At 41.3% G+C, this 24643-nt stretch overlaps 1 protein-coding gene across 7 annotated transcripts in view; it reads left to right on the top strand.

Moving 5' to 3' along the window:
- DIP2C (disco interacting protein 2 homolog C) overlaps nucleotides 1-24643 on the top strand; it is a 288455-nt gene that overhangs the window by 140369 nt on the left and 123443 nt on the right. For 2 of the 7 annotated variants that reach the window (XM_040695743.2, XM_040695744.2), the window contains exons 2-3: nucleotides 13623-13694; nucleotides 16760-16927. In XM_040695743.2, coding sequence (XP_040551677.1) covers nucleotides 13623-13694; nucleotides 16760-16927 — 240 coding nt within the window. Of the gene's footprint in view, nucleotides 1-8729; nucleotides 8821-9615; nucleotides 10106-13622; nucleotides 13695-16759; nucleotides 16928-24643 lie in introns of those variants that run through there. The other 5 variants (XM_015282142.4, XM_046937850.1, XM_046937851.1 and 2 more) reach the window with 4 other exon arrangements.

Genomic DNA, 24643 nt, shown 5'->3' with positions numbered 1-24643 from the left:
TGAGTCAGTACTGGGACTGTTGCTTGTTAAAAACAAGGGAGCATACTGAAAGAAGAGAAAATGTTGTACTATGTTAGGTTAGTATAAATGAGAACACTCTGTGTCGTCAAATGTGCCATCATTACTAAAGCTTTGCAACCTCTTAAATTTTCACAACCAAATGCACGGTTTGCTAAGGCTCACAGACCTGCAGTCTGTGCCCTGGGTTGTTTCAGTGCCAGTTGGATTGCAGGGTTACAGCTGTGGATGCCTTTCCACCTTCTCCTAGAACATAGAACCATTTTGCTCCATTTTTAAGCTTATTATAGTTCCGTATTTCAGCCCTGCTTGATGTCTGACTGCTATAAGGGACTTTCCGGTATTATTTTCTTAATTTCCACTTATTATTATTTAGTATTCATACACAGTAATGCATGCATTGCTTGTTTCCCTTATTATATTACTTTCCCCTATTATCAGGCTCCCACGTGCAGTCCCCAACCTTGCTGGAGGCTGCAGCACAGGTTTTACCATGTTCTGTGAACTCTGTCTGTGAGGTGGCCCTGGAAGTGATCAGCCTGCTTGCCTGAAGACCTCTCTGTGATTTACAACAAGATTGGCTGGACATTCCATCTCACATTCCGTCCATGCACAAGCAGAGCCAAACCGTGACCTTGGTGCACCTGGGAGGACACGGGCATGGCGTGAGTCTCACCGAGAGTGCCCAGCAAAGCTCATTCTTCCATCGCGTGGAAAATAAAAGGGGTCTTTCTCCTCCGTGACTTCATAGATACTTTAAAAATGAATCCAATCACCTCATTGGTTAGGTGACCAAAAGACAAATCAGCTGACATGCTTTTTTTTTTTTTTTTCCTGTTATTTTTTCATACATATGTATGCGAAACGTGGGTTGTGAAATCAGCCATTATGCAGCACCTGACTTTGCAAGGACTTGTGGTTTTTAAATGGGCCGTTTGACATACGGCTCGCAAAGGTTACACAGCCTGATTTATGAAAGTCAGGGCAAATGTTTTTCCATAGTGGAAGTACAAATGTATTGTTTGTCATTATGCATTATTTATATTACAGTGGTATTTAGGAGATGCAGAAAACAGTGATTTTCCAGGTTGTGTGTGCCCTTCTGTGGCTGCAAAACTACAGAGCACATCAGCACTAAAACACCGTAGCTCCTTGGTCTGAAGAAGTCGGAGTCTCGGTGTTGTGAATTAGAATAATTTAATGAAAAGACATTCAAATGTTTGCTCCTAGAAGCTGTTAGCATTACAGAGGTTGTTTTAGCAAATTGAAGGCTAATGAAAACACTGTAGTTGATATGCTTTGTTTTTCACGTTTAGACTTGTATCCTTGCTGTTCACGCTCCTTCCCTTTGTACATTAGCACCAGTAGTGGCCCATTGGTAGGTAAGGGTACATGCAGAGCTGTGGATGCTGCAGGTGGCTGTGCCGTTCTGACTGGAAGTGCCATAACAGACTTGGATTGACAGTAAAATGGCACTTTGTCTTGTTGCACTACTGACAATGGAATGTGCTGTTGCTGAGAGCAGTACTGTTGGTAGTGATGACAGTTACAGCAGGGAAAGTATACCCCTAAATTTGGCTGAATTTTTCACTACATCAGCCAGACTCACTTGGACGTGCCTTGAGTATGCAAACAATCCGGACCCTGGCTGCGGCATTCTTGTATAGGAGTAGAATAACCATGTCTAAAGAAAACTGCAAGTATTTTGCCTGTGGAGGCTTGGCTATGTTGCTTTTTTCTTTTAAATGAAGTTTTTTTCTGAGATTGTTTCATCCAGCTTCTTAAATAAGCAATAAATAGGTGACCACTGGGGATAAGACATGCTGTTGGTCTGTGTTGCTCCTGCGTCGCTCTCTGAGTTTGGTTCTGTATTATATGCAGGGGCTCAGGTATTTCATTTCAGGGCAAGATGAAAAAATGAAACTTAGAAGATTTTAAATCACACAATACTGAAATGTTTAGAAATCCTCACACATTCAGCACAACTTTAATACTTTTTGGAGAGAAATTGGAGGGAAAGGGCTCATTGGCACATGGTGCAGTGCTGTCACTGCTGGTGATAGATTTGGAACAGAACCCTAATATGAAACAAGGGAAAAACAGATTCTTTCTTTCTTTTATTAGCTAAAGTCGTCTTTCTAACTTTGAGGAAGCTGAACTATGCCTTTGTCTTCACAAACTCTTCAGTCCTCTTGTTCTTTCTTTTGCTTTTACTTTTCAAAAAAGACAGGCTTAGACTGAGAAGGGTGTGCAAGCCTGTCTGCTTCAGTACAGAGAGAATGTTGGAAAAGGTCCAGAGTTGTGCCATCCTAAAGAAATAATGGTTTTACATCCGAGCTCTTCAAAGGCAGAAATAGGCAGCCAAGGAAAACAGAGGGTAGTATAAAGAAGAGAAAACCAACCAACCAACAGAAAATTGATCCTAAGGATGACATGGTGGATGCTATTGAGATCACAAGCACCATATGGAAAGCTGTTAATAATGATACAGGATTAAATAATACAGGTACTGTAAATTTGTGAAGGAGAAATTTTGTTCTTATTCTGGTGTATGAAGTCCTCGAAAACATGTTCTGTCTGGAACCTATGGATCGGAATGAATAGTTTAATTATTTTTTCTTTTAAAACTCTAGGCTTCAGTCACCTGAGTCTTACCCTTACTATAAAATTAGATGTATCAGCTTTTCTCAGTTAGATGTTACTAATCTTTGCTTTTTGGAGCTTTTAAAATGTTGAGAAAATGCACTCTGGACTGATGATTTGTCTGTAGGGTTTTTAGATGGGAGCAGGTGGGTGAAAAGAGAGCTGGTGCGTGTTGGCACCTGGGTGCAGTGAGAGGCACTGTACAGATCTGGGGCCATTGCTCTGGGCATGGTCATGGGCATGATAGCAATGCCTTCACCTCTGGAGAATGACCCGAGAATGGCAAATGGCGTGGAAGGAAGCTTGAGCTTGTTGAAATTCTGGAGTTAATTACCTTGTGAGGAGCCAAATTGACGAAAGTTCATCAAATAACGAATGCTGCAGAGAAGGTATGTCATGAACTCTTCTTCATGGCAGAGGGTAGGGGAGTATTTAATTAACTTAAAAGTTGGCAAATCCATGCAGAGTGTAATTACATTGTGGCATTAATTCTTCATGGCAAGTTGTTGAGGCCCAGGACTTCAACCAAGACTTTGGCAAGATTCAAAAGGAGATTCCAGTTTAATTTGGGCAGCAAACGGTAGTCTGAGCTGTAGCAGCTACTGCTGAAACATTTTTGTAATGGGCTCTGGGCTCGAGGTGAGCCTGCAGCAACTTTTGATCAAATGGCACTACGAGGAGAAGGAGGGCAGATTATTTACATTTCCCACTTGAAACTCTTTACCTTCTTCTGCCCTCTAAGTAACAACCACTCTGAGTGCTGAAAGAAGTGAAAGAACGTTGGACAGGATCCAGTGTGACAGTTCCTGTGTTTCTTACATTCTTTTCCAGTTCTGCAAACAGTCATAAAAATTAATGACTGCCTCTTCAGCTGTCCAAAGCACGGCATCATTGCAGAAGGGGTAAAAGCTGTTATTTCTGTTCTGGGATACACAAAGATGCTGCATCTTTCAATCTGACGTGTAAAGGTATTCCAATGCCTCTTACTATTTGAATTATGTAAACGGAATGGGAATCACCTTTTAGCTACTGAATGAAAGCATCTAATTGTTTTTGTGCTATCCCTGTTTGAATTATAAAAATGAAGATTTTAGTGAAAGCTGAGAAGTTCAGACAGAGAGACAAGCTCTGTGGTACTGTCATGATAAGAAACCATAAATTCACCGTCTTGCAAGCAAAATATCCAGTAGTGCTGATATCAAATGAAAACTGTGAGGCATTCCTAGGAGGGCCAGGCAGTGAAATATTCCAGCCTGTGTACTGTACAGGAACAATTATGAAGACTTTAGATGGACAGCAGCTGATCAGTGATGATGCTTGGATGAGCAATATCTGAGATTGCAAATGATTAATGAGGGTAAATTAAAATATATGATAAGCCTTTTGAGCACTGAACAGCAATGGATGATGAAAGACCTTTGCAGTGCAGTTGTAGAGTCATCAGCCCTGAGTGCAGCTGGACAGAGCTTGAGGAGCACATGGCCCCCAGTGCAGGGCCACCCTTGGCCTGCAGCTGAGCTATGCCAGAAGGTTGTTGTCTTGGGCATATTTACAAGAGGCTGTAAATTCTACCTCAATTCTGGCATTCTTGATTTTGTAAGAATGGCTGCCCTCCCGTGCTCTGCTAGTGCACTCCTCTGCTGGGGTTTAACAATGAAGTGTGGAATGACGTCTATTGTTGCTTGTCTACAGGATAAGTGCTCTTTGATGGCTCGTCTAAGTATTGCACCTATAAAAATAAATGCTCTGATTGCTTCTGTGAAGGACGTTATTGGTGCTCCTTTGATCACCAGGCTGGCATGTTTGCTGATCAGCCCACTGATTCATACAATTCAGTAGGCTGCAATGGTAATACATGCAAACCAGTGAATTAAGAAACATTTGTGATAGTAATTAGCAAGCTGCCAGCTCATGTACATGTTTTGATGTATCGATCTAAACATCTATTCACATTGCTAATTTCTGTATCTTGATCAAGAGTGATTACAAGTTGGAAATTGGTGAAACATCATAAATCTCTAAAAAGAAGAATGAGAGTATAGTGATCTGGTTTCTATACTGTACAGAAGCGTGTGCACCAAACCTAGCAGAAGCTTGCGGATTTCCAAGTGCTGTATTTCACAGTCACTAGAGGGTAATGCCTCCTATGAGAACAGCTGCTGTGTGCTAACATCAGCATGAGCTGTCACATCATGCCTGTAATAGTGCTGTAGACCTTTAGGAGCCTTTGGAGGTGCTACAGCAGGCAAAAATGGAATTGTCAAATATTGTGAAAGCAGCAGAGAACACGCACATTGATTGTGCCTTGAGGTAATTGAAGGTGTGCGACTGTTTTTCCTTTTGAGTTGTTTCTCAGGCTTAAGAGATTAGAATCTGAGTCAGCCTTTTGCTAAGAAAGTCCTTGGTCAAAGGATGCATATTTTCAGTACTACATGAACACTTTGCCCACCTAACAGGAGAGCATTGAGCTGCTTTATTGCTCTTCTGTTCTTTAAGTAACACACTTGGAACAGAGTTGAGTGAGCATATGACGTGTGCTTTATTCATTTTGTTGTTTGTGATCCTTCTGGAACAAAGTGGGATAATGGCAGGAATATGTTGGGTTATTTCTTCTGGAAGTGAAAAAAAATCATTACGTTATTCAGTTTATGAAGAAATTATATAAGCAGCAGTTTTCAAATGTAATTTTTTACATAGATCATATGAAGTGATCTACGTACCCTATTAACATGTATTGCACTTGCCTTTGAATAGCTCTTCATTTTATTGTATCTGGCTGCTGTATCAAACTGTCAACAAAACGTGTGCTAAAGTAATGGCCTAAATTGCATTTGCAAGTTGTAAAATGAGGATTCATTTTTTTGAATTTCTTTAGACCAGAGGCAAATATTTAATTTATGTTATCAGGACAGGTATCTTCTAATACTTACTGAAGGCGATTAGATCTATTCTACTGAATTTATTCTATGTACATCACCCTCCGTTTTGAGGCCAGAATGTGGGTCAAAATATAAACTCTTTATTTCTTTGAATTGCAAATTAATTGCAGTAAATATTTATTTATCTCAGAGTAGTAAGAAGAGAAGTAGTTCCAGGAGGTGTATGTTTATGGAAGACTGTAACTGTTTAGAAATGGTTTGGAGAATAATGGTTATTAACAGAATATAAGGCTATTTTTAAACTTTTGGCATGTCATGAAGAACTCATGATTACAAAACAAAAAAAAAAACAACAACAAAACAAACAAACAAACAAATAAACAAATCTTCTGCTACCTGATTACCTCAATATAATAGTTGAACAAATAAAGTAAATTCATAGTTGGGATTTGCAGTTTCAAAAGATCATCGACTGATGTGTAGAAGTGCCTCGGTGTTTCCATAAACTGGAGGAGCAAAAGCTGTTTGCTTTCGGATCAGTGGAAAAGACAGTCAGGTAATTCTTGCAGACCTGTCTGAGTGATTTACAAAACCATGAGGGAGTCCTAATTAATAAATGAAAAAGGTTAGACACAGCTTAATACAGAGGGGGATGCGCTAGAACAAAATGAAGAATGTCTGAAAATTGCTGGGTACTTTAAAGGAACAAATAATAGATTAGTTTTGCATATTTAAAAGATCAAAGGAAAAAGGAAATAATCCTTACAGTAGGGATTGAAATAAGGTTTAAGCTACCCTAAGTAAGCTGGAAACCAGTTGAACAGTGTAGAAGATGCTAAGCAGAGTGCAGAAGTGAGGTGTTTGCACTGTTGAGATAGCCAGTATTTTGGGCAAATGGCGTTGGTCTCACAAAATACTGCTGGAGAAAATGCCTTCATTGGATATTCTAGATGTTGGAATATGTAAGACTCAATTTCCTTTCTCCTCCAGAGACAATTTGAACCAACATCTTGCCCTTTAAGTAAATCCAGAGATAACCATGTCTCAGAGGGCATTCTCAGAAGGGAACTCTTAAATCTCTAAATCTCACTCAGTGCAAGGCTCTTTGCTTTGATCTCTGCTGTTCTTGCATAGGATGCTGTTGGATGGTGTGTCTGAGGAGGTCTTTCCCTTCTGTATGCTTTTAAAATTAATCTATTTCCATACTTCAGGATTGGTTTTTGTTTGATGGATTTTTTTTTGAAAGAAATCCAAGTTGTTCTAGTGTTACTTGAAAAAAACCTTGGGTTACTGCTGACTGGCAGTGCAACAAGGCTTGTGGTTGGAATTGAGGTGAAATGGATGTCAATCAGGTGATCAGGAGAGTTGCTCATTGGAACTTGTGTATTTATGTAGGTTTTCTAGAACATCACAAAACATAATTCACATTATTAAACCTGGGCATTTGGAACATTTCAACAGAAGAATATGAATATTGCCATTGAAAACAGTTGTTTTGCCTCATAAATGGTAACTTCTTTTAACTCTTCAAAATCTTGTAGTGCCATTTAACAAAACATGGTCTGCTAAAATTGTTGACCAGATACTGAGTTAGATTGTCTCCCTGGCGATGTGTTTTTAAAGAGGTATGGGTCACTCAGCACAGTCATCGTGGTAATTCAAGTCCCTGATCACAACTACTTACAGCTCCTCAATGTTCTTCCACAATCACCAGTGGTCTTCTGATAGTGTGAAAAGGAATATTCCTACCTCAGTTTGCCAATGGCAGTTAAGAAATCTGCATTCATGCCTTTGCACCCAGCTGTCAAAGTGTGTGGAAATGTGTATTTGCATGAAGGGTTTTTGTTGCCCAGAAGAGGTCCTATGTTTACAGAAAGGATGGGAAGAGATTTGGCATTCTAATACAATAGTACAACTACTGTAAATACCTTTTTTTTTTTTTTTTTTTTTTTTTTTACATCAGCATAATGTCATTAACCCACAGTGGACAAAATAAAACTATTTCGGTCATTGCTGAAACACTTGTATTATTGACTAGCATAACCAATCTCAAATACAAGAGTTATACGATGAACCCAAATGAACAAGGAGGAAGTTGCAATATACCAGATAAAAGCTGTTTATATTTCTTCTATCTAGCGTACGAAAATAGGAGTTCCAGGCTTCTGTCCTGAATTGAAATTTGTGAAGACCTCTGCAGCCATATTTCGTTGCATCAAAATACTGGGAGCTGATTTGTGGCTGACAGGTTTAGAAATCTGTTGCTTTTTAGAAGACCTGCATCCTCTTCCAAAGCTAAACCCATTTGGAATTTTGGTTAAGCTCAGTATTGATCAAAGTAGTGAAAAACAGCAGTTAAAAATACAAGATCAGGAGCATAGGCTGCTTCCTAGGGATGTAGCAAAATAAGAAATGCACTTTGCTATTGCAACATTTCCCTTTTGGTAAGCCTGGCTGCATTATTCTGAACAGAGGAGGAACTGTGCTTGCAGTCTGGTTCAGATCATGTGTTTTTTGCTTTGTTTCATATAACTGTTACGTGTTCCTCCTCAAGGATTCTGTTTTTTTTTTCCAAGACGTTTGCAGGGCTGAGAAAGCATCAGGACAGAAGCTGGTGCAGTACCCAGCACTGTGGTACTGACTGCTTCCCTCTGAATTCTACATTCTAAATAATGATAAGTAGAATTAAGGCTGTAATAGTCCTTCTTTAGGGAGCATTTCTTACTTGAAATATAAAGCCTGTCTATTAAATAACATTTGTCAGAAATGTTTCCTTAGGCATATTTTTCAGAATTGTATTTTATTTTTATCTTCAGCACGATCTGACTCTGCAAGGTTTGTGTTAGAGACGGGGAGAATAACTAGAACAAGCAAATGCCTCATAGGCAACAGGAAAGCGAGCGGGGAGATGAAAGATGAGCTTCCAGCAGCTGCAAAAAGGATATACAATTCAAGGGTGCCCTATAAGCCTTATAAAGCAATAAAGGAAGGAAAACAACATTATGAAGGGTCCCAACAGCCATAAAATTCCAAAAATGGCAAGGATTGCTTTCATTATGTAAAGTGTTCGTTAAAGCTTTAAATAATGAAATAAACTCTGACACTGAGAATGGAAACCTTCCCCGTGAAACCGGCCTCTGTTTACGTTACAATAATGCAGGCCATAAAAGTCGTGCGGCACAACGCCGCGGTTCCCCGGCAGCTCAGCAGGGCTGGGCACACAGCTCTGGGGCCTGCCAGGCCTGGGGCACTGCTGTGCTGAAGGCTTTGGGACCAGAATGTAAGTGGGAAGGTGGGGAAGGGATGCTTGGGGATTCGGGGTGGAGATAGTAGAAACGTGTGCTGTGTAGAACGATGTGCTGCTGGCTTGCTTCCTCACTAATGCAGAATTCAAATTCCAACTCAGACATGAGTAGATTGTATGGCAGGTATTTCATTTGTGTATCCAGATAATGAGAAGAAAGTATTTATTTTGAGCAGGAAGGCTTTTGAAATCGAAAAGGCCTTGTATCTATGTGGTTTTAGCGGTACCAACGTGGTTTATTTTATCTGTTAATAGCGTCATATATTTAAATATCTTTTCCTGAATTGCAAGCCACTTTAGAAACCATTATAAGCTGTAAAGTACACGGGAGACACTTCCTTATCTGTCACTGAAATTCAGCCATTTTCTGCTGTGCTTGCAACGTACAGGGACAAAATGTATCCTTGAGGGAGAAGAGAACGCAGCTCGGTGTGGGTGAACCTGTAAGTTGCAGCGTATTTCCCTTGGAGGCGTTTGAGCAGTAGTGTAATTCATGTTATTGCTTGCAGTGAAAGTGTGCGAAGGCCGTTAGTTTTTCTGACCAGTGCCATGGTCTGCCATTTGTTTTCTTGCCATATTTCTAAGTAGATTTTTAAGTCGAGATTGAGGTTGAACATCCTTTTAAAAAGACATTGGGCAAGAAGACAGCTTTTGACGTGGATGTTTCTGTGTTCCTGTACGTGTTGCATGAAATAGAGTCGTGCAGTTTTATATCTCTGTATTTGCACCATCCAAAATGAAATCCTTTGTCTCTTGGCATATTTTTGGAAGACCAGACAGGGAGACTGTCTGCATCATGAGTGGGAGAAGAAAATGAGTCACAGTTCTCTTTATGAGGAGCTTTGTTTCATTCAAATCCCTCTTGCCAAGATGCTGACACTGAACTTGAGTCATCAGCAATAAACAAGTCTTACAGAAAATTGAATCCTTAGAGGGCAGAAAATCATGGGCAAACAGAAGGCACTCACCGACGACCTGTTTCAGACTGTGGATTTGAGAGCAATTATTGATTGCATTATTTCCTGTGGCAGATTTTTCACAAGTGCCCAAAAGTAATTTGAAGTCCCAGCCTGAAATTTCACTTCAGAACGTGTGTGTGTAGTGAGAACCAGCAGCATCCATCGAGCTTTGAGATCACCGAGCATTAAATTGAGCACTCGCTGCACTAAACATCACTGTGGTTCCTGCCTTTATCGTTTGCTTTTCACCTGTGCTGCGTCCGTGAAGACTGAGAGCACTAATAGGCACTGGCACTTCCCTGGTAAAAAGCAAGATTTGGAGAAATTTATTATCATTATTTTATTTAATGGAATTATCTTTCTCTCTCGAAAAAAAATTTACTTCGTATGTTATGGTGACAGTCCATCAAGATTGGACATGTTTGTGTTCAGGAGGTGACAATAGATCAACTAGTAAACATTTCAATTGAAAAGGAAACTTTCATAATATTACTTCAGGCAGTCCTCTTTCTTGGAAGTATTATAGCATCTTATTTGTCTGTGGTGTCTGTGTTTCTAACAACTGTCCGCTTTTAAAGCGTAACAGCTTCAAAGAAGGGTGGTAATACAGAGATACTTTCCTTGTAGAAGTACTTCCATGCCTAAAACATGAAATCTGACACTGTGGAACAAAAGAGAATATATAATTTTAAAGCTGGACTAGAAATCGGACAGGAGGGAATGGCTTTAAGTTGTTCTGGAGGAGGGTCAGTTTGGGTATTAGAAGTTTCTTCTCTGGAAGAGTGGTGAGGCTTTGGCACAGGCTGCCCAGCGAGGTGGTGCAGTCACTGTCCTTGGAGGTGTTTAAGGAAAGGGTGGATGTGGCACTGAGGGACGTGGTTGGTGGTATGGTGGGGAAGAGTTGATGGTTTGATTGGATGGTCTTAGTGGTCTTTCCAACCTTAATGGTTCTGTGATTCTCCGGTACTGTGCAATCAGTAATCAGTGTGGGGAGCACAACTGAATGAATGCAGCATGTAGCTGTGGCTGAAAGTCACAGAAGCTGTGGCACAAATCAAGAATAAAGAGGTGGATATAATATGATGCAGGTACCAAACCTTGGTCCTGTGATCAACTCGACCAGGCAATCTTCATCTTAGGAGGGCTGGATCCTCTTCCATTTGTGCTGTCCCTCTCATTTCAGAACTGGCATTCTTCCCATTGTGCCTGAAGAGAGTCTGGAAGATGTGAAATAACAAATGAACTTGTTCAGTGAAAGGAGGATTGGTTGGTGCATGCTTGATGTTCACTAGTCCTCAACAGTCAATTTTAAATATGGATTGGAAAAAAAATCAGGGTAAAAACACACTGCCCAGTCATCAGTGAGGAGTTGGACCTTGTCAGGAGGACGAGGAGGAGAGCAGCCTGGAGAGTGCTGGTGCAGGCGGGAGGCTGAGGGTCGTGGGTGTTGAAGTGAAGGATGGGAGCGAGGTGGAGAGGAACAGGCAGGAGACAGGCTGTGGGGTGGAGCTGAGGAGAGCAGAGCCAGGACCAGGGCTGAGAGGGAGGTGAGACCCAAGGATTCCAGCAGGAGAGCAGAGGGCTGCGGGCAACTGCTCTGCTTCCAGCTTCCAGGCATAGGGAGTTGTCTCGCAAATACAATTCTGATACTACAGTGAAAATTTTGGTGATTTTGTATTTTACTTTAAAGGTGTTTTTTTTTTTTTAGATTTGGTTGCCAGGGCAACATGACTATAGCACAGTATTGATTTGCGTGAGCGTGTACTACCATGTGTGCAGTATCTAAGGACCTATTGCGCATAGATTCATGTTTAAAATGGCATTGCCACCCTATACATCCATACTGGAATGATGGCTATCCATAGGGTATCACTGTGCTTCTTTAAAAGCAATCATGAAATAATAATACCAGATTTTAAATTCAAATTAAGGCGTGTCTAGAACGTGTAAGAATTCAGTCTTGATGAGCAAAGAGAATGAATGGCAATTTGTTTAACAAAGCTGAGAAGGAAAAGATTCCTTGTATTTTATATTTTTCAGATGGAATAAATACATTTGTTAATTAAAACATTTTAATGAAGTGGTATCTGTAGTTGCTGTCTGGTTTGTGAGAAACTGACTGGTTAGGACACAACAGAAGTGTTCAAAAGGGGAATAAACGTGCTTAAAGAGTCGGTGCGTTTGTACTTTAAAAACATAGGTCCTCTTGACAAGTCTGCCACTTCCTTGGGTAAATATGGGACAGTTATCATTTCAAGTGCTTCACTCTCACTTTCCTCATTTTCAAATACAGATATTTTAGCTGACTTCTTCTGTAGAGCAGTCTGAGATACGGTAGCACAGGGTAGGTGTTATTTTAAGCACTGTTGTTTTTTTTTTTAGCCAGGGATGAGAGGTTGGCTCGGGACACTGTCAGTGAGGCTTGGAGAATCTCACCTCCTTATTGCTCATTGCAGCCATCCCCCAGAAGGGATATTCCCTTGAGGAACAACTGTTACCATTTGAAGGTGTTTTGATGTAGTTATTGACTTCAGGCCTACCCACAGAAGGCGCTCTCTATACATTTGTTACTAATTTAGCATCCATTTACCAGAGTGGCTGGGATTGAAATGGGCATGCAGTTCTCTTAGCAAATGGTCTCCTTAGGTGAAGGTTGAACACTGGGACGGAAGAGCCTGAGCAGACATATACCGCTGTGTTTGGCTGGATGTTACTGCCCAAGTTCTGCTTCTTTTGTGCTTTGTCCCCTCCTGAGCAGTCAATGCTTTTTCAAACGTACAAGTCCAGCATTGGACTTCAACTGAATGCTAAGTTTCACAAAAGCAGACATACTTACTGAAATGGCAGAGAATATGTTGTTATTTTAAAAATCTTGTAATTTTAAAGCTTGTCTTGTTGTTTTAACGTTCAGAATAGCTTGTACTGAATTTAATATTTATGTATGTGTGTGTGCATGTGTATTCGTACATTTAGAAAGAAGAATCTGAATGTTTGAGTTACTCTTGAGCACCAAAGCCAGGACTATATTCCAGTGATCAGGCCTTCCTGAACTCTAACAAGACTAGAAGCATCTGTTTCATCCTTCTTATCTAATTATCCATCACTTTCTTTTAGAACGTGTGGATAGATAAGCATTTTTTAAACTTTATGTTAGAAGTTACCTAAGGAAACTGTAAACACAATGAAGAGTCACAGTAATAGTAAGAAATTCAAACAGTTGTCTCCAAGATCATTTAGAGGTTCTATTGGAAAGACAGACAAAGAGTCTTTAAGCTACTATTTTCTAGTATATCTGCGGTAGACTTGTTTTGTTTTGTTTCTGTTGATCTCATTGCTGTTTAGAAATCGGCTAAAACATTTATATTGCAGAAATAATATAGGAGCAGTTTCAAATCTTTTGTACTTTACATGCTTGATTAGGAAAATCCCATTAATGATAGAAAATGCTAATCAGCAATGTGTTTTGCCAGCCACCATGGGCCCACGCACTCCATATAATCCATTGTTTGTTAACCTAATGAAGGTCATTGTAGCTTTTCAAAGCTTGTGTGACAGATTATCAAAATGGTTTTAAAAGTCTGCTGCTGGACTCCAGTGCTGGAATAAATCAAGGCTGAGTATTTACTTGTCAGAAAGGTTCTGGTGTAAATGAGTTATATTTTTCTGGGTAGAATGATCATACTGTGCTTTCATTTGTTCATTATAATTGTCAAGGCAGACAAACAGTGCAGCGGTGGCTAAGCTCATGGTGCTGCCATTAAGCAGCTAGACTTTGTCTTTATCCGCGTCTTATTGATTTTCCTTTCCTTTTCTTGGCAGGTGACATCACACAGAAGGGATATGAAAAGAAGAGATCAAAATTAATTGGGGCCTACCTGCCACAGCCTCCCGGTACGTGTACCTGTGCTTGTAGTATATGAAGATGTCAAGCATACTGGTAGTTGCCACAATAAAAATCTACATCTTTGAAAAAAAAAAAAAAGAAAAGTGGTTTAAACAAAGCTATTGTTATGCAGAAAAAGCTCATTCCATCCATTTTATATATATTTACATATATATATGTCTGCTTTGGTACGTTTGCACATTTTTTGCATACATTGCTGTGGGTTTGGCAGTCATGTTGGGAAAATAAAATCAGCCTAGGGTTGTTAGAGACATTGATTATTGTTAAGTAATGCAAAAATACAGAAGAAAATATGATGTCCTAACTCATGAAGACTTTTTCCAAGTAAAGCTTTCTAGACAGAGGTATAGTTGAGTGGAAGAGAACGTTATAGCTTTGTTCCTTTCTCCACTTCTGGGTTTCCTGCCCTGATCTTACTTTTGAAGTCACCACAGAGACCAGCAACATCCCTTAGACTTCAGCTTGTCCTTTCAGTGAGTGAGCAAGTGATCCTTTATAAACAGTCGGTCTCTGTATCTAGCAGTGAGTTGCAGGTACCTGCCCCAAAAGTGTACAAAAAATTTCAAATGAAATCAAATGTTAATTTATATATTGCTTCATTTAACTTATTTCCTATGTGTGTTTACCAGAGACGAGAAAAGACTTCAGAGTTCATGCTTTATAAAGACACTGAATCTTGAAGTTGTCTATGTGGTTTTACATACCACTGTAGGCCTCCATTTTGTGTCAGCCTCACGGGAGCATGCCACACTCTCCTGTGCAGTCACACTTGCTGTGTGGAGGCTCCAGTGGCACTTGGCATTCCCCTGAGCTTTTACTGCAGAAACTGGGAACTAGTTCACTTTTTCTTTTACTGTATTCTTTCTTTATGGTGTTGATCGTTTTGTATTTAAACTGCTCATGTAGAGGTACTGCCATATTCTGGCTTCTTCAGATGTATATATAGATCTCTCTGGAAGGAGAGCCTCCTATTTTTTTCATGGAAACTACAACAAAGAGCACAACAGCACTATTTGATAGAGAAAATTCTCAATTACAAAGCATATTTTTCAACATATTCACCACTGTTAGCTATGCATTTTTGCCAGCAATGAACAAGAGCCTGCATGATGCGCTTGTAAAAATCTGCATGGCTGTCTGGAATGTGGCACGTCTTTCATGTTGCTGTCATCACTGCTGAAATGTACCACCCACTGCCTCACAGTGCTCACATCCACTGTTTGGTCTCCATAAACAGTCAACAAGCATCAGTGAATGTCTATGTGTACTATTTTTTCTGCATGAAGGAAAATTGTTTTTTGTCAGACTGCCCCTCTGCTGCCATCTGTCATACGGCAACAAAATGTAATGAAATATTGGTGGGAAGGTTCAACCTCTGCCACCGTATCACCAACATCTGCCTCTGAGATTGTGGGGCACCATCATAAAGTAGGAGGCATTACTTTAAGGGTATATTAGCTAGCTCCATAGCAGAATGGTATTTTGGGGCCTTTGGATTTCATTTGGTACGCTTCACTCATGGAAACTCCACAGAAGACACCAATATTACAGACACCTCTTCTTTCTGAAGTGATAATTCCTGACTTGAGGATGACTGTGACATCTGCTAACTGTTGGGAGCTGTAAGAGAAAGAAGCAAATCAAATCAGCAGAGCTGCAACCCCAGGAGTTCAGTCATTAAATTTATGGATATTTGTTGACCAAACTGTCAAGCATACAGTAGTCTTCACAGTATGTTCTCATGTCCTGTACTTAGATGTACTGAGTTATGAGTAAACTTACCTAGCAGTAATCCTCAACAGGGTTATGGTTGGTACCAGTATTCACTTCTGCAGCTAGTTGTGCATTTCTTTCTTTGCAGAAGAAAATACAGCTCTTCCTCCAGAGAGCTCATAGTCTTTTGGTCAAACTGTAGCCTTTTCTCAGACTGCTGAGGACTCATCATGCATGAAATGATGAAAGAGAGAAGGTGGAGAACTTACTGAGGTTTTTCTTTCAAAGTCTCTGTTGTGATATTAAAGTTTTCCAGCAAAAGGACAGCAGAGAAATCTGTATCAGCCCTATAGTGGGATCCATTCAGTAATTTGAAGAAGTCATCATTGATGACGTAGCAGATCTAGTGCTATTGTAAAGATGGGAAGAAACAGGGTGAATGTTTTCCTCTGTACCACTTCCCAGGAAATCTTGCACTGGGGATGTAGGGATGAGTGAAGGAAGATTATGACAGGAAGGAAAGGAAAAGACTATTTAAATATTGTCCACTATTTTCTTGTATGTACATCAAGGTCAATCATTTAGCTCGTGGCTAAATGATTTATTATGTTATAAAGGAAGATATTGCTTCTGCTTTCCTCCAGAAACTGATATTATTTGTGCTTTATCTTCCCTGTCTTTGTAGTTTTTGTTTGTTTTGTTGTGTTGCCTTTTGGACAAAACCTGAAACTTCAATTTGATATTTTCCTTCTAAGACCTTACTCAGCTGAGATCCCCATTCAGTAGGAGGGGGAAGATGAATCCTTTACAAGAAGAAATAAGATAACAAAACAGGTGCTACCTTTCATAAGCCTCTGTTCATATCTGAACAGTCATACAGGTGATCAAATTAGTCATTTGTTTCTTTGTTGTAATGTGTTTTGATGGGGAACTGCAAGAATATATAAGCTTTGGTCTTAGCTTTTGTTGTTAAAAAAGGAGAAGTTGAAGAGAGATTTTCAGACAGTGTGGAAATTGACACAGCTCTTCTGCAGGGATTGAAGATCTCAGGGAAGGGCTGGGATTTGTGTTCTGTGACTGCGCTCAAGGAACTTAAGGAAATCCAAAGGCAGTTCCCCTCTGGACATCCAAGTCCACTTGCAGTACCTTTGCTAACATTCCTAACGCCAATGTTGGCAGAGTGGAACATTGACCTCATTGGCTCCGTGAGTGTCCTGTAGTGTCTGTGCGTGCGTGTGCGTGTGTGCTGTACTGCATGGGGGCAGCAGCTCCATTCGTTGCTGTAACAAATGTAAAAAAACTAAACGTGAATTAATTAGTTTTTTTCAACTTGTTACAGCAGCGAATGGAGCTGCCGCGGTACGGTGTAGACTGCAACACAGTGAAGGAGCTGCCAGAAGAATGCTCCGCACTGCCAACATTGGGGTCTGTGACATCCGGGAAGCGGCCGCTAGAGAGAGAGCAGCCAGCACGGCAGGAAACCGGCCTCTCTTTTATTTTCGTTTTGGTGAGCACAATGAATGTATCTTTTTCAGTCCATATCTGTCTGTAAGTGTGCCTCAACTGGAAGCCTCTGGTAGATGTGTGCATCATCAGACAGGCGAGGGGCTGCCAGTGACAAGGCAGGACAACGGCAACCAGGAGGCTGTTACCATCTTCTGTCTGCCTAAGAGTGGAGTGTTGAGAAGGGAGAAGGAATAATCAATTTTACTGGCATATGAATGCCTAACTTCCATGCCGTTGTCACTTTGGAGGAAGAACATAGAATAGGCTGGTGAAACACAAGAAGGCATGTGTTTCTACTTCCCTTTTTGGCACTGCCTTTTTACAGAGCACTGGAAAAGTCCAAGTCCACCAGAATCAGGAGGGAGCTGTAATAACCTGAGCACCCCTAGAGTTCTGTGCGGTTTCTGAGCAGAGACTGAAACTCTGTGGAAACTCAGTAGAGTTCTGAAACTCATAGACTACTGGAAACTCCAAACCATTCAGAAGCAGGCCAACATCTAGGAGCAGGCACCAGGCTGGCAGAGCACACTTGTGGAGGGACTTCCTGCAGGGCTGTGTGTTGGCAGCGTGGACAGATAAGACAGGGTCCCAGCTGTGCCTCTACAGCTGTGTCCTTCAGCAGTCACCCATCTTGCTGTCTGGGGATGTCACAGAACCGTAGAATGGCTTGAATTGGAAGAGACCTTAAAGATCATCCACTTCCAAACCCCGGCCATGGGCAGGGTTACCACCACCAGCTCAGGCTGCCCAGGACCACATCCAGCCTGGCTTTGAGCACCTCCAGGGATGGGCCAGCCACAGCTTCTTGGAGCAGCCTGTGCCAGCGCCTCGCCACTCTCTGAGTAAAAAACTTCTTCCTAACGTCTAACTTAATTTTCCCCTCTTTTAGTTTAAGGCTGTCCCCCTTGTCCTGTCACTATCAGACTGTATAAAAAGTTGGTCCCTCTCCTGCTTATAAGCTCCCTTCAAGTACTGGAGGGCCACGTTGAGATCTCCCTGGAACCTCCTTGTGCCCAGCTCCCTCAGCCTTTCTTCACAGGAGATATCCTTTGGCTGGTAGCAGGCAGATGGTCCATTCCTACTCTCTGGGCTTGTAGCAGAGTATTAGCAGGTCCCCAAGGCAACAGATTTTCTCCTGCCAGTCATGTGGGCACGTGGACTCTTTCCTGTGTGCTTGTCCCTGCTCTCACAATGCAGACCTGACACAGTGTAAGAGGTGGGCAAAAGGAAAATAGGATTTACAGTTCTGTCTGCATAAGGTATACTTGTGGAAACACAATCCCTTTGAGAAACCCATGCCCTCTCATTTTCAGACAAATTTGCTATTATGCTATCAAGAAAATCCATATTGGATTCTGACTGTGTTGTTTATATTTCTCTATGCACACATAAAAGTACATACATATATCCATATACCAGAGGCCTTTGTGTTGCGCTCATTGGGATGCTATCATGTTATAAAGGGAAAGCTGCTACTTTTCAGGAATTAGTATAATCCTAATTCAGAAGGGGAAGATGTGCAGCCATGTGGTTGATACTCCATCGGGTGATGTGGGAGTGCACTATTAAGGTTTCTATTTTGGACAGGAAAATCCCAGGGAGTAGGTTGTCGGATATGCTACACAGCAAATACGCAGTGACTCTGACACATGGGGGACTTGCTGGATCCACTGCACATCTGCAAGTTGGCTGCTCAGTGCATGCACTGTAGGTCTGACACATCCAGATGCTGCACAGACTGCACATATGCAAAGGACATTTGTGCCATCCCAGCCAGGCTGTTGAACATTCAGAAATCCAAAACGGATATGCCGCATTTGGCAATGGTAATGGGAGAAGGGACAGGGGGAGCCTCCCTTTTCCATTAAATTCCCACCTGCTTTAACTTAAGGAGACCAAATTGCAGCTTTCTTTCCTCAAAGCGCTGTCTCTGGGATGTCAGTTTGTAGCTGGAGACATTCTGTGCACAGAGCGATTTTTCTTTTCTTAGCATGTCTGCATGCCAGACATCTAAAAATAATGAATAGTGAATCTGGACCTTTTATCTGCACACGCATCTCGGTCTCTCTTGTGCTGTGACCTTTCTCTTACTGCCTCTGTAGAGGAGCCCTGACAGCCAAGATCTGAAAGAATAACCACTTAAACAGGCATTCATTTCAGAATACTTTTCTGAAGATTATCTTGATTAGATCAGTCAGTTCTGGGTAAGATAACATGTGGACAGATGCATGCGTGCTATTAGGAGAAACCCTCCCTTAAAGAAAAAATAACTGAATTACCAACCTCCCTCATAAGCTGTTTTCTTTTGCCCAATTTGCTTCCAATCTTTTGCTAGGAAATTTGATTATTCATTCACAGAACAGAGAGACAATGTTGTTATCCATTAAGATTTGCTTCTAACAGCTTAAACATGGGTGGTTCATTCCCTCTTAATCAAGTGGTGTGTCTACACCGGATTACTTTCAGTAATTTCCCATCATTGATACCACCAGTGTGGCTCTATTTGTAGTGTAACCATGTAGACCGGTCACCAGCACTCTTTTTATCATTGCTAATAAACCTGTGAGGTGCAGTGCTTAAAAGGCACCTGCTGCTCCTTTTGCTGGCCTGGAGACAGAGCGCTGCATCTCCTGCTGCTGGAGCCCCAACAGCACTGGTGCTGCAAGGAAATTTCAGGCCATGCAGTGCAGAGCAGATAATATGCTCCCATAGAAGGTCCCCGAACTTTATGAAACAATTTCTGTAGAATAATAGGAACCATTTTCTGTATCCTCTGTTATTAACGAAACATATTTATGTATATCTGTAGAATATGCATATATTTGCATACTATGTGTATGTGTGCCTCCATTTACTATTCCTGCTGCTGGCACTTTGGGCACTGAAAGTAAACTTGACAATTACAATTTCATTTTCTCTTCCACAGACATTATTTGGATTGCAAAGATTGCAAGGAAATGTTTAAACAAAGCTTGATTTTAGAACTGAAAAAATCCCTCATGTATTCACTTTAGTAATAATAAGTAGTGTTGTGCCTTCCTAATTCTCCAAGATCTCAGCAAGGGATAGCCATGACAGGGCAGTTCAAAGCATGAATGTAGGCTAAGAATATGGATCTTGTTGTAAAGCATATGCATTTCACAGCTTATGGACATGTTTTTGGAAATAGTACAAAGATGTTTTAGAGATGTGAAATCATGGCACGCAGATGGAAGTTTAGTAAGTGATGCTTGAGGAAGTGTTTTGGTTTGAATTGAGGGATTCCTTGCAGGGTCCTGGTTGGTTAAAAAAGGAAGTTCTGAGAGCACCTGAGAACTACCCCTTGGTGCCATCTCTTAAAGCTGCGTTATTGCTTTGGTTTTGCCATGCTGACTGAGAGCTCAATTATTATTTTAAGCATTCTTTGTTTTATGTTGGCACTTTTGTTTTCTATCTTGTACTCAGACCTCACAGCGTCAAACTGTGTTTAAACACGGAGAAAACTTCATCTCCCTTCAAAGGTTGTACACTAATAATAAGACAAAAATAAGAAGGGAAGAAATATAAGGAAAGCAATGAGCACTTGATGCGATCAGCTTGTGTATGAGCTAGCAATGTGCTTAATGGTTTCAGCACTTAGCATGGTGGCTTTTTTGGAGGGAGAATATTTTTAGTACATATCAGAGTCAGAATCTTCTTCAAAGAATGTGAAGAGTTTCAATGAAACACTGTAGATGTTCACGGAGAGCATCTGTGAAATGGAATATGGGACCGAACATCAAGATGTTTGTCTGAAAATCTGATAAGTGAGTGAGAGAGGGTGGCTCAGTCTTGTGTGAGCAATGGGAAAAGAAATACAGCATTACAGGCCTTGAAACAAAGCTCACGTATGTTGGAACAGAGCAGAAGGAGTGAGCAGAGGCATGCAAAGAGCTGGCTGCCACTGTCAAAATGCAAAACTGCTAGAATTTACAGCAGAATGCTCAGAAGGGACAGATCTGCCGCAAATTTCTTTTGTTGAATGCTGAAGGAAGGATGTTAAACTGCTGGCAGTGTAGACTGAGCAGTGCATTGGTGAATGCCTTTTTCTTTCTGTTCCCCTAAAAAAGCCTTCAAATCTAATGCTGAAGCTTTGGGACTGACATAGAAAAGTGGAAATCAAGCATCATGTATGAATTGTAGCAGTGTTGCGATATCCACCATCTCTGAGAGATTAAGGGAAAAAAGGAAAACATCAGTAACATTGAAAATGTTGTTAGGAACCATTAGAAAACAATGTTAGGGTGGGTGTAGAGGAGGGCCAAGAGGATGACCAGTGGGCTGGAACACCTCTCCTCTGCATACATATGGGGAGAGTTGGAGTTGTTCAGCCTGGAGAAGAGAATGTCCTGGTAAGACCTGGCAGTGGCCTTCCAGTACCCAAATGGGACCTACAGGAAAAGGTGGGGAGGAACTCCTCATCAGGGAGTGCCGTGACAGGACAAGGGGTAATGGTTTTAACTGGAAAGAGGGTAGATTTGCATTAGACATTAAGAAGAAATTCTTCATAACGAGGCTAGTGAGGCCCTGGAACAGGCTGCCCTGTCCTTGAAGATGCTCAAGGCCAGGTTGTGAAGATGCTCAAGGCCAGGTTGGATAGGGCCCTGGGCAGCCTAGTCTGTTGAGAGGTGTCCCTGCCCATGGAAAGTAGTAGGAACTGGGTGATCTTTAAGGTCCCTTTCAACCCAAGCCGTTCTGTAATTCTGTGATTCTGTTATCCATGCTAATTTTGTACTGAGAGCTTAACACACACAAGGAAATGCTGGAACGCAAGATGGAGATTGTAGTGAGGAAAGAAGAAGATAGATTTCAAGTAGGTGTGTTGTTCGAAACCCAGTATGGGAGTAAATGTGAAAGCTCACCTGTGAAAGATAGGTCATTAATGGAACATATCTCATCAGAAATTCCATCTTCTCCAGGTTTATCTAGCAAAAACTGGCATAACTTTCCTGGTTGTTTTTGGTTAGTAGTGTCACCTTTTAGAACTTCTTTGGATTAGGCTGATCCAGTGAATTTATTACTTCTATGTACATCTGATGACTGAAATGCCATGCTAAGTAACAAGTTCCATGGGAGCGGTGTGACATTTAACCTGTTTACAGAATACTCGGTGTGCTCATCCCTTGGCTTTGCTTTTAAAGCAGAGTCAGCAGCCGTTGCATAGAAGTCCAGGAAATAGTTTGAACTGAATGTAAATACTATTTCTTAAAACTGCATTGCAAATACTGTTAACCTTCCTTTCCTCCAGCCCTGGGGTTACTGGGTATGCCCTACAGCTTTTTCTCCTGGGGTTATGCACTGTCAGCTAGGTTTAGAACAGGGAAAGCAGCCTGAGTATAGAATGCCTCCTACTTCTTATCAATTAGACATTTCAGCTTTTAAACATTTTCGGATTCAAAATTTTAACCAAGGCATAGGAATATGTGGTACATGAAAGCAGCTTGTCAGCTGTCACTCAGGAAACAGTTGTCCTCTGCTGGAGAGAGCCATGCAGTTATCGCAACATCACCAGCACACAGTACTATAGAATCATAGAGTGGCCTGGGTTGCAAAGGACCTCAGATTCCTCAAGGACCTATAATTCAACTTCAGAAAAGAAGTAATAAAGACTGGAAGGGAGGAACAAAGAGATAAAGACAGAAAAAAAAGGAAGGAAAGATGTGACTGAAACCTGTTTCCAGCTGACAGCTTTGTGACTCCCATGCATGTAAAAATAAAACTATCCAGCTTGCAGTGGTATGCTTAAATAGCTTTACTGTGGCTCTTATATTTTCAGTTAAATGCACAAAAATTAGGATCCAGCCTGCAGATTAGGATTTAGAGATTGATATATCTGCATTAAGTTGTCTGCTTATGAACCTGGTATTTAAGCTTCCATTCTTCTGTGAAGAGACACAGTTAATTCAGCTGATGAAACCCAGAGAGCTTTTCAGCTTATTCTGAAGCAGATACCTCCCCTGACCACCTGCATAGCTTTTCAGGTCCACTGGGCTCTCTAAGTTGCATGAACACAAGTATCTAATACTGTTCAAGACTTCCTAAGGTATTAGAGACATCTGCACAGGGTGAGCACGTAGAAAACAACTTAAAGGGGACACATGAGATCCTGGTCAAGGCAGGTATCGTACTCTGTAACATCTGGTAAGACTTTGGGCACCTCTGTTTTGACTCCTGAGTCCTGGTCTAGGTCTCTGTTTTTCATTATGGGAGCTCAGCTTAAGCTCCTTCTTGTAGACACCTAAATATAGGTGTCTTAATCTGCCAGCTGAATCCCACATTAGTGGCATTAGATAAATGAACTAATACTCGCATTAAGAGCATGGCTGTTAGCTCCAGTGCACCTTCTAATGCTTATGTGCAGTATGATGACCACAAAGCACTGGCTTTTATATAAAGTAAATGTGTTCTGGGCATGTTTTCTTAATACATATTTTTCTTAAATTCTTTGTAACTTGAAATGAGTCAGTCAGTGCTGCTAATTGTACTTACCTTTCTAAGTCTTGCTAGCAGCAAGAATGTGGTGGCCTATGGCATTATTAAGAATGATGCAATTTTGACAGTGATTGGGACTGTGTCTGTCTACAGGGCACTGGGGTGACACTGTCCTTTCTTTAATGAAAGCCATTCATTGCTCTGCTGCCTCCTTAAATTTAGGAATTGATCTAGGTATAAATTCACAAGGCCCATTACTCCACCACATCCACTGATCCACAAATACGTTTCGGTGAGGCTGCACTTCAACAAGCATTAGCACTTAACTCAAGGACCCTGTGTGCTGGCTGTGAAAGCCATCAATTTTGGGGTTTTAGTTATGTTCAGAATTCCAAGTGAAAAAAGATGCTTGTTACTGCACTGTATTGCCAGAGCCTTCGTGGAGGTGAACAGTTCAGCTGTTAACACCGCTTCGCTATTTATGGCAGCATTTCTCTGAGTTCATGGTGTTCGTTATTCTGTATGGCTTTTACTTCTACCTATCGCTCAGAAATGGCAGCCAGTAGGTTCCAGCTACTGCATGCCTTGTCTTGCACAAGGGAGCTGCCTCAGGGAAGGTGTGGGTCCCCGTGGTGCTGGGCAAGTCCTGCTCCAGCCTTTTCTGTGGGGTTTCTTACTGTCTCTCTAAAGCGCAGCTGTGCTTTGTGTTTTCACACAACAGAGAATTCAGTACAAAGAGAGGTCTCCCCACAGAGGGCTGGTGCAGAACTTCTCTCTTTCACTGCAGAGTTAACTTCTGTAAAATGAGAGCCACACTCACGTGTCCTGATCTGTGTAGAGGTTTATTTGCTGCTTTTATATGAATGGGAAAGTGGGAAATAAAATCATCAAGTAATCCCCCCAAAAAGCTGAAGCTTTTTTGTTGCTCTCATGAAGCTTGTTGTGTCCCTAAATGCAAACCATTGCAGAGTTACCTCATCCCTAACTGTTAAAGAAACCTTCTGTTACTGATTGTCTTTGAAAAAAAAAAGCACATACAAAGTAGGAGGGAGGTAAACTAGTGTAAAGTGTCCAAATTTTAGGATAAAATTCTGTACCTTTAGAAAGGACAAGACTCTGGAGGGAACTGGAGCAGAGCAGGGCCTTTCCCAGTTGGGCAGACCAGGCCAGTATCATTGACTTGCGGATTGGGTAAGAGTCTGAGGCTGCACTGCCTTTTTGTGCCCTGGAAAAGGGCTTTTTTCACAGCCTGCAGCTGCAGAGAACA

Source organism: Gallus gallus, chromosome 2 (genome assembly GCF_016699485.2).
Source record: "Gallus gallus isolate bGalGal1 chromosome 2, bGalGal1.mat.broiler.GRCg7b, whole genome shotgun sequence".
Lineage (NCBI taxonomy): Eukaryota > Metazoa > Chordata > Aves > Galliformes > Phasianidae > Gallus > Gallus gallus.
Note: the sequence above shows the minus strand (reverse complement) of the source record. Positions and strands in the feature narration are given on the sequence as shown.